This window comes from Anolis carolinensis, chromosome 1 (genome assembly GCF_035594765.1).
Source record: "Anolis carolinensis isolate JA03-04 chromosome 1, rAnoCar3.1.pri, whole genome shotgun sequence".
Taxonomy (NCBI): domain Eukaryota; kingdom Metazoa; phylum Chordata; class Lepidosauria; order Squamata; family Dactyloidae; genus Anolis; species Anolis carolinensis.
The window spans coordinates 274,288,120-274,301,567 of record NC_085841.1 but is presented as its reverse complement, the minus strand read 5'-3'; the positions used below and the strand labels follow the sequence as shown (position 1 = coordinate 274,301,567).

Here is a 13,448-nt window from a genome sequence, read left to right as displayed (position 1 = left end):
TGTTTTAAAACTTTTCTTAGATTGGAAATTACATACTTTGTTTGCTTTTAAAGACTAGATAAAGAGTCTTTACCTTAGAAATACCTGATGTTGGTCTTTTGCAAATGTTTTATTCAATTGGCTAAAATCTTTAACAGCCTTGAACTCTCATAAGTAAAATGAATGATTGTGTGAGTATCTTTCTCTCATAGGTTGAAGTTCGAGAGGAGATAGGTGTCAAGAAGAATCTCAAAGTACAATGTGATGAAGAAGAGTTTAAAGTATACCAGCTCAATATTCAAATACGAGAAGTTTTTGCTAATCGTTTTACACAGATGTTTGCAGATTATGAAGTATTTGTTATTCAGCCCAGCCAAGACAAAGAGTCATGGTTTACCAATAGAGAGCAGATGCAGAACTTTGATAAAGTGAGTGTCAAAGTGTGAACCATAAACATTGAAAATAATTTTCATGCATGAAGGGAAGGAGAGGGTCTTGTGTGAAAGGTCATGAACATTTCAGGTCTTCCAAATCACGATTTGTAGAATTAGGAACATAAAGGTTCTACTAAAGCAGTGAACTAAAATATTAAAAAGTATTACTTATATCCTGCCAGAGGTTCCTTGTTATAGGTAGGAATAATTTCTTGTATTTGCTTCCTGGTTCTGATGCCTTCAAAGGACCAAACCAGAAAGCTCATAAAATGTATGGCTGGAGTTTATATATTTTATATCTCGCTATGTATTCTGTTGTATAACAATCCCTCATTAGGATTGGAACCATGGCCACAATGTAAATAACCATGAAGCTGCTTTTTATTTTGGTGGGATAGGTGCTATTTACCCCCAAAGCAGTTTCCCCAGTTCAGTAAATGGCTTTAGGAAAGGGAAACTTCCATCAGGTCTGTGGTCCAATTAATGGCTGTATAAATTCTTTCCTCTCACCCATCCCAATACATCAAGAATCATCACTTTTCTGTTGTTCTGTTTTGACTTTAGAACATGAGTAGTACCAATATCTGCTAGTTAAAAAATGTGTTGCAATTAAACACTCTCGTATATTCTAGAACAAATTAAAAGCAATGGTAGAGTTCCAGTGTTTTGTTCATTGATTCTGATCAAACAAGGGAAATATGTAAATCATTTTCAAGAATATTAGTAACTATCTATTGGATAAAATAGATATCCGGAAGAGCGTTGTCAAGCACTGTCTTTCTCTACATGGTGTACTTCAGATATTTTGGATTTCATCTCCCATGGGCCCTCATATGACCATGTTTCCCCATTCCTAATTTGGTATACTGCTAAAGGAATTCTGCTGAATTGCTGTTATTCTTAGTAGCTAACACTGGTAAAATTTATTAGCTATAGTTATTGCAAATGTTTACATGTCTCCTCATCTTTGTGGATTGTTTTCTTTCCACATCTTCAGCATCCTAAAAACTATAGGAATATTGGAATTGGTTACCTTGCTACATTTAAATCATTTCATGGTATAAATACTGTACTACACAGCCTGATGTCTTGCATGCTGCTTTTCCTTTCCTTGTATATATGTTTGCAATGATTTCTTTCTAATCTTACCCTAAATATAATATAATAGATTGGTGAGCCTACTGTAACAATTTCCTTTATTTTTCTTTGTTTAATTGATAGGAAGATTTGTCTGGTGAAAAAATATTTATCACTAGGACAGTCTGCCTCCCTTTCAATATGCAGTAGACATTAAAATTAAACAATAAAATAAGTAAATTTAAAATAAGCAGCTAGTTGAAATTATTGTATCGAAAATTCAAAACCACCTGTTTCAAAAAATATTCAGCATGGGAAGATACAAATATATTTTCTTTCCATTTATTAGGCATCTTTCTTGTCTGACCAGCCAGAACCTTACTTGCCTTTCCTCTCAAGATTTTTGGAGACACAGATGTTTGCATCTTTTATTGACAACAAGATTATGTGTCATGATGATGATGATAAAGACCCTGTTTTGAGAGTGTTTGATTCCAGAGTGGATAAAATTAGACTGTTAAATGTTCGAACACCAACTTTGCGCACATCCATGTATCAAAAATGTACTACTATAGATGAAGCTGGTAAGGGCTGTCAAAATTATCTTTAAAGGGGCTGTCGTTTGTCTGTCATTAATAGTGTGAGTTAAAAAAACACAAAATTGAATTTTGAGAAATACAGTGTTTTGAAACAGGTAATAATTAACATCAAGACAAATGATTTGCTATCATTGTGAAGTATGGTGCTGGATTAATGCATGCCAACATGCTAATACTGTGAAATATTTTGAGAGATTCCTCCTTCCTCCTACTCCTCTGGAAATCTGAGCAGGATACATATTTGTAATCATAATCTCTGGTCATTGGCTCAGATTTTCTTTCTGTTTAATTTTAAACTTGAAAAGACTATATTTTCAGAAAATGTTTTAAAGATATATGTGTATGTGATGGTTTTGTTTTTCTTCAGAGAAAGCCATTGAGTTAAGGCTGGCAAAAATAGATCATACTGCAATCCATCCTCACTTGCTAGATATGAAGATTGGACAAGGAAAATATGAACCTGGATTTTTCCCCAAGCTTCAGTCTGATGTGCTTTCTACAGGGCCAACAAGCAATAAGTAAGTATGGCAAAGAGTTGGACTGGATGGTCCTTTTGGTCTTTTCCAGTTTTAAGTACAGGCAGTCCCCAAACAAGATAGGTTCTATAGGTTTGTTCTTAAGTTGAATTTGTATGTAATTCGTAAAGGTACATTTTAAAGTGTAACTCCAGCCAAATATCTATCTGTCTGTCTGTTTATCTATCTATCTATCTATCTATCTATCTATCTTTGGATATCATAAGGAAGAATCAGGGCCTGTTCAACCGCGGGGCAAATGACGCGCTCGCCTCGGGCGCCATTATCTGGGGGCACTGTTAAGGCGCCTCTTGAGGCACCTCCAAGTGCCCTAAAGACAACTTTCTGTTTGCGCCTCTTGCCCCCCTTTTGTTCGCACCTCTCCCTCCACGGCGCTGGAGCTGGCCGAGAATGCCTCCGACGCCCACTATGGAGGTGAAGAGGCGGTGGCGGTGGCGTGGAGCTTCTTCGCACTTTCCCCCCCTTCCTGTTTTCGGAGGGGTGCTAGCAAGAGGCGGAGCCAGGCCCCAGCTGCTTCCTCCCTCCTTCCCTTCTTCCTACCTTCACCCGGGGTGGTGGCGCCTTGCTGGGGCCTGGCTCCGCCTCTCACCAGGCGACTCGGGAGGAAAGAGGAGGAAGAAATTGGGTTTTTGAACCCATCTGGCATGGTTGGAGAAGCGAACTCTGGTTTGGCGCCCTTCTTTCCTAGCTCCTTTCACGCGGATCTCTTATTATCCCCCTCCTCAATGGAGAAGTGTGTCTGTCCTTCTGGGAGGCGTTTGGCCTTCTCTCCAAAGGGCATCAAACAGCGTTCAGGCTGTTTTGGGACGAAGCGGGCAGCAAAGAGTTAAAGAGACACTTGTTAGAAAGAAGAGACTGAATGAGGGTGTGTAACGGTGTGTGTATTTGTGGATAAACCTCACAATCTCCCTTCTTCTTCCTGCAATGGATGTTGTTACATTGTTCCGGATCTAGAGCCTTGTTGAAATTGAGAGAGAAAAAAGAGGCAGGGGAAAAAAAGTTGACTCCAAAGTTTGATTTAAAGAGGGCTGGAGGCTCCCTCTGCTGCGTTGTGGGTATACTGTGTTGCACGGATTGAATACAGAACTAGAATGGACTGTATTTGTGTTCAGGGAGGCGAGGGGCCTTTCCACGCAGCCCTATATCCCAGAATATCATGGCAGAAAATTCCAAAAATCTGCTTTGAACTGGGTTATCTGAGTCCACACTACCATATATTCCAGTTCAAAGCAGAAAATGTGGGATTTCATTCTGCTGTGTGGAAGGGACCTTGGAGTGTAGTAGGAGTTTATGGCCCCTTTCTATACTGCCATGTAATCCAGATCATCAAAGCAGATAATCCACATTAACTTCATTGATCTGGATTATATGAGTCTACACTGCCATATATAATCCAGTTCAAAGCTGATAATCTGGCTTTTTTATGGTAGTGTAGACAGGGCCTATATCTCTGAAGGCTTTTAAGCAGAGTATTGGATTGTTGGATTGCTGTGGGTTTTCCAGGCTGTATGGCCATGTTCCAGAAGCATTCTCTCCTGATGTTTCGCCCACATCTGTGGCAGGCATCCTCAGAAGTTGTGAGGTTGTCTGTTGGAAACTAGGCAAGTGGGGTTTGTATATCTATAGAATGTCAAGGTTGGGAGAAAGAACTCAAAGAACTTTTGTCTGTCTGAGGCAAGTGTGGATGTTGCAGTTGGCCACATTGATTAGCTTTGAATGGCCTTGCAGCTTCAAAGCCTGGCTGCTTCCTGCCTGGGGGATCCTTTGTTGGGAGGTGTTAGCTGGCCCTGATTGCTTCATGTCTGGAATTCCCCTGTTTTTGAGTGTTCTTTTTTAACTGTCCTGACTTTATTTGTTTGTTTATTTATTTCCATTCCTTGTGTCCCGCCCTTCTCACCCTGAAGGTTTTTTTTGCGGGGGGGGGGGGCACCAAAATTCTGTTCGCTTACACTTGAAAATTACCTTGGACCAGCTCTGGGAAGAATTAAAACCGTATGGCGTTTGTTTTGCTGTCTGTGCCCCTATTCAGAAGATTTCCCCTCACCTTTTTCTCTGATTATTGGATTTTGATAAGGTTGACTTGTCGAAACAAGGATTGGTGATAAAGCTTCAGTAGAGACACCTTTTCCTCATGATATCTCTTTCAGGAGTGAATTTCTTTGCCTAGCAATATATTTCTCTCACTTCCTGTTGTCTCACCCCCATTTTTAAATACGAGTCATTTGTAAATTGAATGTCTGTAACTTGGGGACTACCTGTATACTGTTTTTGGAAGATCACCAGACTTACAAAACCAGGCAATTTTAAAACCATTTAGGTGTGATGTTTTGTTGACAGCTGTAGCTATGAGAGATCATTGCTTTGTCTGAAGAGAACAATTTAGAATACAGTACATGATGCCACAAGAATGTGAATGTTTTTAATTGTTGTTTTAAACTGTTTATTTTATGATGTTTTATACTTTATCGATGTATTAGGTTTGTTGTTTACATGATTTTAACATGTTGTAGGCTACTTTGGGTCCCGTGAGGGAGAAAAGCGGCATATAAATAAAGATTTATTACTAACTCTTACCAGCTTTGAATATCACATAGCATCAGTTCTGCCAACTATGTGAAACATTATAAGCAATCTGTTATCAGCTAAGGTTTGAAGCTTCAGACTACATATACGGTATGTTTTTTAAGAGAAATGAGACATTTAAGCACTGCTTTTTCCTTATAATTACTCTCCTGTCTCTTTCCACAAAGGAACATCTATCTCCATAGTTTTCAGATATTCTGGCAAAAATAATGCTGAACAGATTATGACCTAGTATATGTTTTTGAAAAACTGTATGTTGCTTCATTTTTTTTTTAATTCCACATTAGTTCCACCTACAATCTGGAATAAAAAATGTATGTTTTATGCCAGTTTTTGAGGTAGTATATATCTAAGGATATTTTATTTTCTAGATGGACCAAACGAAATGCACCTGCACAATGGAGGCGGAAAGATAGACAGAAACAGCACACAGAGCATCTTCGTCTTGACAATGATCAGAGAGAGGTAACAACTATTCTGTAATCATGTTGATTTTAAATTATATGACCTAAATACAACTGTTACACCCAAATACAGTAAACAAATTAAATCAAGGGGAATTTGATAGTTGACAAGTATTTAAGTTCTGTTTATTCAGTAGATCTGTTTTAGTTGAAATTAACAATTTGATGTAGGCCACACTAATCTAATTATTAGTCACTTACTAAAACAAAAATAAATTCCCAGTTCTTATTGAAATGTAGAGCTGTGCCAAGTATAGTGGAACTTCTCGAGGATATGCTTCACTCATGGTCCTCGTTTTGTGGAAACTTTTCTTGAAGAGATGTGCATTTCTCACTTGCTATACATGGGAAGCTTCTAATTTGGGGGATGTTTCCCTTAAAGTTGAGTTGTGGAAATGTCAGAATGCAGATGTGCAAACTTGTTCTGTAAATGAGCTCTCAATTTTTGCTGTCACTGTCACTTATTGAGAAAATAATCTTAGTGATTTTGACAAATTCCAAGGAGCCTCAGATACGCAAATTACACATAAAACTTTTACTTTCCTAGCTTGAAGTCCCTTAAATACCTTTTGTGTTGATGCATGAATTTTATTCCTTTCTCTGTTTAAATTTGTTATTTTAATTTTTATTCTTGATTCTTTCTGTCCCTTGAAAGTCAAAAATTGTCTTAATGACATTTGACCTATTCTTGCATGTGTGTTTTTATGATTTCATGCTTGCCTACCATGCTTTCAACTAATGTGAGCTGTTTGATTTTTGGTTTGTTTTTGTTTTGTTTTGTTATGTCTCCTGCCTTGCCAGCAATTGGATTTCCCTTTGACAGAGCTTCAGTTACAATTATGTTTAGTCTTGGACCAGCATGAATGGCCTTTCAGGCACTCTGTTAAATCTGTTTCAGAGCTTTATCTGGTATGTCGCGTTTGTATATGCACATAGGTGCATATATACCTTGTATGTGTGTGTGTGTTTATTTACATAGAACTCTAATAAAAAGATCTGGTTTTGCATAGATTGAAGTAGCCTATAGTTTAATAACCAAAGACTTCAAGCAAAATTATATAGCTGTTTGAGTTGGCTAGACTGTCACCCCATCTGAATAAAGTATGATTACTACATCTCCTAGGGCTGCTTCTTGTGTTCTGCATTCGTACAGTTCTCTAAAGGTGTGGTGTGCCTACACCATGTACCATGGCAAATGGAGGGATTGCCCTCTCTTTTAAAATGTGTTGACTAGAGATCTTTGTCCCTAGTTGGGGAGGTCTGCCATCTTATAAGTGTGAATGATATAGCCACATTAAAAGTTCCAGGTTAATATAACTTAGTGTGAATACTGAGTTTCAGGAATTTAGGTTCCATGATCTTAGAGTTATAGCTCAGACAGACAGAAAGACATGCACAGAGAAAAACATACTGTGTTTCTATTTACAGATAGAGGAAAGGATTGTCTATAGCTATGGGCTTAAATCATGTATGATTTAGTATGTATTTTGGCATTTAAGGAGGATTTCTTTGTGTAGGATCTGACAGAACTTTATTACTGTCTGGTAGGATCTGACAGAAAATCTAATTAATGTGCAGTTTCAAATACATTGGATTATGTAATTAGTGCAATGATTATATTATAGGAAGAGTATTTTAATATTCATACAATAAAATTCTATATTTTTGTTGTATAACACAGTTTGGTTATTTAAAGCTTACTTTAAATTCATGTAAAATATGTTTTTTTTTCCAAAAAAAATTATGTACTTTTATTGTATGAATTGAAATTTCTCTTTAGGAAACCAAAATGTACAAATAGTGCATGCATGTTGAAAGTTGTGTCTTTGTATACATTTGTATTTTCCCATCTCTCTATAGAAGTATATTCAAGAAGCTCGGAATCTGGGCAGCAGTATCCGGCAACCCAAATTGTCAAATCTCTCACCTTCAGTAATTGCTCAGACCAACTGGAAATTTGTTGAAGGTTTGCTGAAGGAATGTCGAAATAAGGTATCTTACCATTGTTTTCCCATTTGTCCCAGGTTCAGTTGTTAATATTATTCAAAGAGGTTTAATAAGAGATTATTTATCTTAGTTTTCTGTGGTCCTGTGATAAATTCTTATATAAGAATGGAGAGAGCAATGTCTCTTGTATAGAATGATGTATATTAGAATTGTTTCTGCCATTAAAAGTATTGAAAAATGTAATTGAACTTTAGGAATTCATTAAAATGCATATATGATAGTGTATCAGGATGTAGGCATTTAATCATAAGACAATTCTGAAAGTAACTGTGTACGTATTTCTTCAGTATCTTGTCTTTGTCTCAGAGCTACCATCATGGTAATTCCACTTAGAATTACGCGGTGCCCATGTACAGTGCTTTTCATGGATGTACAAAATATATTTTATAGTGACATAAAAGTTTAAAACACAAACCAGACTGGCACTTGTTGGTTAGATAGTATTCACTCCTGTGGCTCAGTACTTGTTAGAAACAAATGAAAATTAAACTTTAAGTCTTCCTGGGTAAGTTTCTATCACTTTACACATCTGGCTAATTTGATCTTTGCCCATTCTTGACAAAATTATTCTAGCTTTGGGTTCGATGAGGACCATGGCCGCACAGGAACTTTCAGGTCTTGCCATGGATTCTTAATTGGATTGAGGACTGGGGCATTCTAAGACATTCAGGTTCTTGTTTTTAGGCCATCCCATTATCACTTTGACTGTGTGTTTAGGACATTCTCCTGCTAGGAGGCTGGTGTCCACTCAAGTCCCTGTTTTCCTGTAATCTAAAATGAGGTTTTCTCTAGAAATATCCTCCTTTTGGCTCCATCCATCTTCCCTCAATCCTAACTAGTTCTTCAGTCCCTATTGAGGAATTTTTTTCCATGCAAAATGAAACTGCCACCACCAAACTTCACTGTAGGAATGGTGTTTTCAGGGCAATGAATATTGTTAGCTTTGTGCTCCATTCACATTTTGGCCCTGTCTTTCTCATGGCTTTTGCAAATTCTAAGTGGGTTTGTTTCAGGAATTGCTATTTTTCTTGCCACTCATCCATAAATTCCAGCTTTATGGACAATTATCTCATGGACAATTTCTCCCATCCCAGAATCTCTCCAACTCCTCTGTAGCTATCATTGTATAGCTTCTCAGACTAATTCCCTGCTTATCCAGTCAGTGGGTTTTTGACTCAGAGCCATGGTTGAGCCATGTTGTTTTCATTTTGTAGTCACATATTTAACAATGCTCTGGGAATGTTCTTTGACATACGTGATATGTAGAGTAAGTCTGCAAATGTTTATCCCAAATTAGCTCTGGTATTTCAAATATAGTATTTAGTCTGAGATCATAAGACACTGGAATTGCACATAGATAAATTACTTTAAATGATATCTGTCACATCTGGAGACTTCTAATGGGTTGCATCAGAGCACGTCACAGCAAAGGCAATAAATATCCATTCAACCAACAGATGCCTATTTGTTTTTGCTTACTTAACGTTAGTGCCATGTTTAAAATATGTTTCACTTTCGCCATATTAGTGTGCATTAAGTGATAATTACATTAATTTAATTTCAATTTCAGATTGTCACACAATAAAATGTGGAAACTCAAAGGGGGAGGATTAATATGTTCAGAAGATGTTGTATATTGGTTGCATGTATATAGTAGGAAGGAATTTTGACTTACTGCTAAGTATTAGTTATGTTCATGTAACACTATATAATTGTATGTATCTATAAAATTGCCTTTAGATTCCCTTGATCGAAGAGTATTAACAGTCATTCTTAACTATTATGCTTCAGGAAAAAGATGACTTGAATGACTCCACTTTTTATATCCTTTATATGCACTGATAAATGTGAATAATCAGATAAATAACACTGTAGTTAAAATCTTAAAAGAAAATAACATATCTTTAGAAAAAAATGGCTAGATATAAATACGTTTTCCTCAAAGATGTTAACTTTAGAAAGGTGAGATGCTTTTATTGACAATGTCAAAGACAGGAGCGAAATAAAACCTTGTCAGAATTGTAGAATGTTATATTTCTGTTACTTTATAGCTTTGATATATGTTTGGGTAGATATTTCAGCTGCCTGTTGGCAAGGTTGTGACTGAATACTTCAAAATCATAGCTGTCCCTTTCTCCTTATTTCAGGATTCACTCTTTTAGAGAAAGAAGTTCTGGCACTATCCAAAAATTGAGTAGGGTGGTCGTATGAAGTAGTTTATCTGGTTGGGGGGAGGTGAGAAGGGGACATCCAATGATAAGAAGGAGATTATCTTTTTAAAGAAAAAATCAGAAGGGCAAGATTTTAATGGTAGTGTTGGGTCATCTTGTTAACAAAATTAAAATGGCCTCTAAAATATTGTCTATTCGTTTACATCTAATGTAAACACAAACATAAACACAATTGTAAATAACTCAGGCAGGGGGGAATCCTTTTAAATCCCACCGCTGCCACCAATTTGTAAAGAGTCTATGAACGACTGAGGTTCTTCTAGGCAGGGGGGAATCTTTTTAAAAATCCCACCTCTGCCACCAGTTGTGGAGAAGGATGATGTTTTTATTTAAACTGCTGCCACCAGATGTTAAGGGGATTATCAACTCTTGCCACCACTATTGGAAGATTTAGCCACTGGCTACTTAGAGAGGAGACTTTTAAAATTTTATGTTTCTTCTTCTTGTTTATTCTTGATGTGTGTATATATGACGGAGACTGAGATGTCTGAGAGAACAATAACACGTTTATTGAGGCACAAGCTTAATGGTTACAATTCTCACTTAGAGGCACTTTGATTGAGAGTTGCAAAGCTAGAATGAGGTGATTCAAACTTCTTAAAATGTCACTTCTTTCTTTACTGCTCTAAACTGCAGTCACCCTATGAATTTCAATCACAGCCTATCTGTTCCTTATCTGGAAACAGACTACCTTAAAATAAGTCACCAAACTTATTTTAAACTTGACTCAAAATCCAACCTTTTGAGCCACTTGATTCTCCACCTGAGAATCAGCCTTCCCTGTGCTTCAACAGAGCACAGACTACCTTAAAATAAGTCACCAAACTTATTTTAAATAGACTCAAAAATCAAACATTTGAGTCTTCCTGATCCCCTAACTTAGGATCAGTCTTCCCTGAGCTTCAACGGAGCCCAGACTCTAAAATCAACCTTCCCTGTGGTTCTCTGACCACAGACTGAGTTTCCCTCCAAATTCTGCTCTCTCTTCAGCTGAATGCAGTTGGCTCCGCCCCCTTCTCCATAGCAACCACTCATGAGTGCAGAGTAACTGAAATACTCTTTTAAAACACAGTTAAACGTGACTTTTAAAACGCAGTTAAACATGACATCTGTAAACTAAAAAATTCACACTTCTTTACAACAATAAACATTGATTATGATAAGCATAAATACATTACTATATGACAAAAATATATTCAAAAGACCCTTTCATAAAATCAGTTTTGCAGTACAGTAAATGTAATTTTCTTTCCTGGTGAATAAGACTGCTTTCCCCCTCCCCCCAAATGTAAAGTATCAAGGATGTATAAGAAATCTTAACAATATCTATGCTGAAACTTCAGGGACCCCAGAGTATCAGATAAATGAATGTCACATGGCAATAAACATATCTGTCCTAATTTCGCTTCTAAGAAGTAATACATACATTTGTCAATTTTTCTTTTAATGCCAGTTCCTACAGCCTCCTCCATCATGTAAAAAGATCCCCATCCTTACCATGATACCTTCCGTTAGCTATGATGTCCAAGAAAATTCCCATTAACTCAGGAGTATTAGAGGAGGTTCCAACAGAAGGGAGAACACACACAAAGCAACACCCTGCTCACATTTCCTTGCATTCAGTCTATTATTAGGCATAATTTTATGGAACCCTAAAGATGTACACACATCATGCTAGTATAAACTTGCTGTTAGTACAAATTGTGGATGTATGATTAGATGCAAACAAAGTTTCCATTGTGCAGAATATGTTTTTCATCCCTGATTTTGGTGTAAAATATAAGAGAAATAACTGAGCAAGGTTGACAATGAGTCATCATAGAAAAAGATGGCTTCATAAAATTATTTTTTATTAACCAGTCAGTTGAGCAAACTAAATATAATGATTCTATTGAACAATTGCTCACCTAATGACCATATAGTATCTTTGTGGTGTCACCTGTCCAAAAGTAACTGACATTTTGTCATCTTTCTTTTTCAAAAGACAAAGAGGATGTTAGTGGAAAAAATGGGTCGTGAAGCAGTGGAACTTGGTCATGGGGAAGTGAATATTACCGGTGTAGAAGAAAATACATTGATTGCAAGCCTTTGTGATCTTTTAGAAAGGATATGGAGTCATGGTCTGCAGGTGAAGCAGGTGAGAAATTACCGTAAACTGTTGCTTTATGATGTTACAAATATTAATTGATCTTTCAAAATCCATACTTTTCTGTATCGTTACTTTAAACTGTAAGACGTGTTTGCATCTGTTGAATGGGATTTGGGGTGTTAAATATAAATGAGTTAATATAAATTAGTTTATTTTATAATGAGCTCCTCAATCTATATATATAAAAGAGTGATGGCATCACGGCGACCGACAAAACAACAAAACTACAGGCCCCCCAACCTCGAAATTTGACAACACAACCCATCATCCACGCCTCTAGGTTGATACAACAAAAAGAAAAGAAAAATAAAGTCCTAATTAGAGGGAGAGGAATAGTTGCTTTTATCCAATTGCTGCCAGTTAGAAGGCTAAGCTCCTCCAACTTGGTCTCCTAGCAACCCAATAAAAAATAATAAAAAACACTAAAAAATAATTTAAAACACTAAAAGATTAATACAATAAAATACTATAATAACAGAAAATAACTAAAAATAATACAAGAAAATAATAAAATATAATACATAAAAAGATAACTTACAATAAAATTAATTAAAAAATACAAATAACGTCAAATAAAAATTACACAACAATTTTTAACCAATACCACCACCACTTTGCCACAGCAACGCGTGGCCGGGCACAGCTAGTCTATATATATAAAAGGGTAATGAAATTTTGACCTAGGACAAAACAACAAAACTACACATCCCAGAAACACTAAACTTGGCAGCACAACCCCTCATCCATGCCTCTACGTTCATACAACAAAAAGAAAAGAAAAATAAAGTCCTAATTAGAGGGAGAGGAATAATTGCTTTTATCCAATTGCTGCCAGTTAGAAGGCTAAGCTCTGCTCACTTGGTCTCCTAGCAACCCACTCAGCCCAGGGGACAGGCAGAGTTAGGTCTCACTTAAGCCTTCTCCACACTGCCTATAAAATACATATTATCAGTTTTTAACTGGATTATATGGCAGTGTAGACTCAATAATTAATAATTAATAATAATTAATAAGATATAATTAATATTATTATATTGTATTATTAGTAGTATAATATTGTATTCCATTATAATATTATAATCAATATTATATGTATATACAATCTATACATATAAAAGGGTAATTTCGGCCTAGGACAAAACAACAAAACTACACATCCCAGAAACACTAAATTTGGCAGCACAACCCCTCATCCATGCCTCTACGTTCATACAACAAAAAGTTCCAGCTACTCCAGAAAATGGCCAGGCTTTGAGGTTGCAAGGCTATTCACTGCTATTCCACCTGGCCAACAAAGGATTCCCATAAGCCACAGCAACGCGTGGCTGGGCAAAGCTAGTGACATACTAAGAGTTGGATGCAGTGGAGTTTACCATATGTGAAAGTGAC

At 36.6% G+C, this 13,448-nt stretch overlaps 1 protein-coding gene across 9 annotated transcripts in view; it reads left to right on the top strand.

Moving 5' to 3' along the window:
• dennd5a (DENN domain containing 5A) overlaps positions 1 to 13,448 on the top strand; it is a 74,823-nt gene that overhangs the window by 39,576 nt on the left and 21,799 nt on the right. For 5 of the 9 annotated variants that reach the window (XR_010005261.1, XM_062977638.1, XM_062977679.1 and 2 more), the window contains 7 exons: positions 192 to 407; positions 1,840 to 2,074; positions 2,457 to 2,607; positions 5,580 to 5,673; positions 6,474 to 6,581; positions 7,533 to 7,664; positions 11,895 to 12,047. Coding sequence is in view for 8 of the 9 variants with exons in the window: in XM_062977638.1 (XP_062833708.1) it covers positions 192 to 407; positions 1,840 to 2,074; positions 2,457 to 2,607; positions 5,580 to 5,673; positions 6,474 to 6,581; positions 7,533 to 7,664; positions 11,895 to 12,047 (1,089 nt within the window). In the remaining variant the exon portion in view is untranslated. The remainder of the gene's footprint in view (positions 1 to 191; positions 408 to 1,839; positions 2,075 to 2,456; positions 2,608 to 5,579; positions 5,674 to 6,473; positions 6,582 to 7,532; positions 7,665 to 11,894; positions 12,048 to 13,448) is intronic. The other 4 variants (XM_062977827.1, XM_062977751.1, XM_062977777.1 and 1 more) reach the window with 1 other exon arrangement.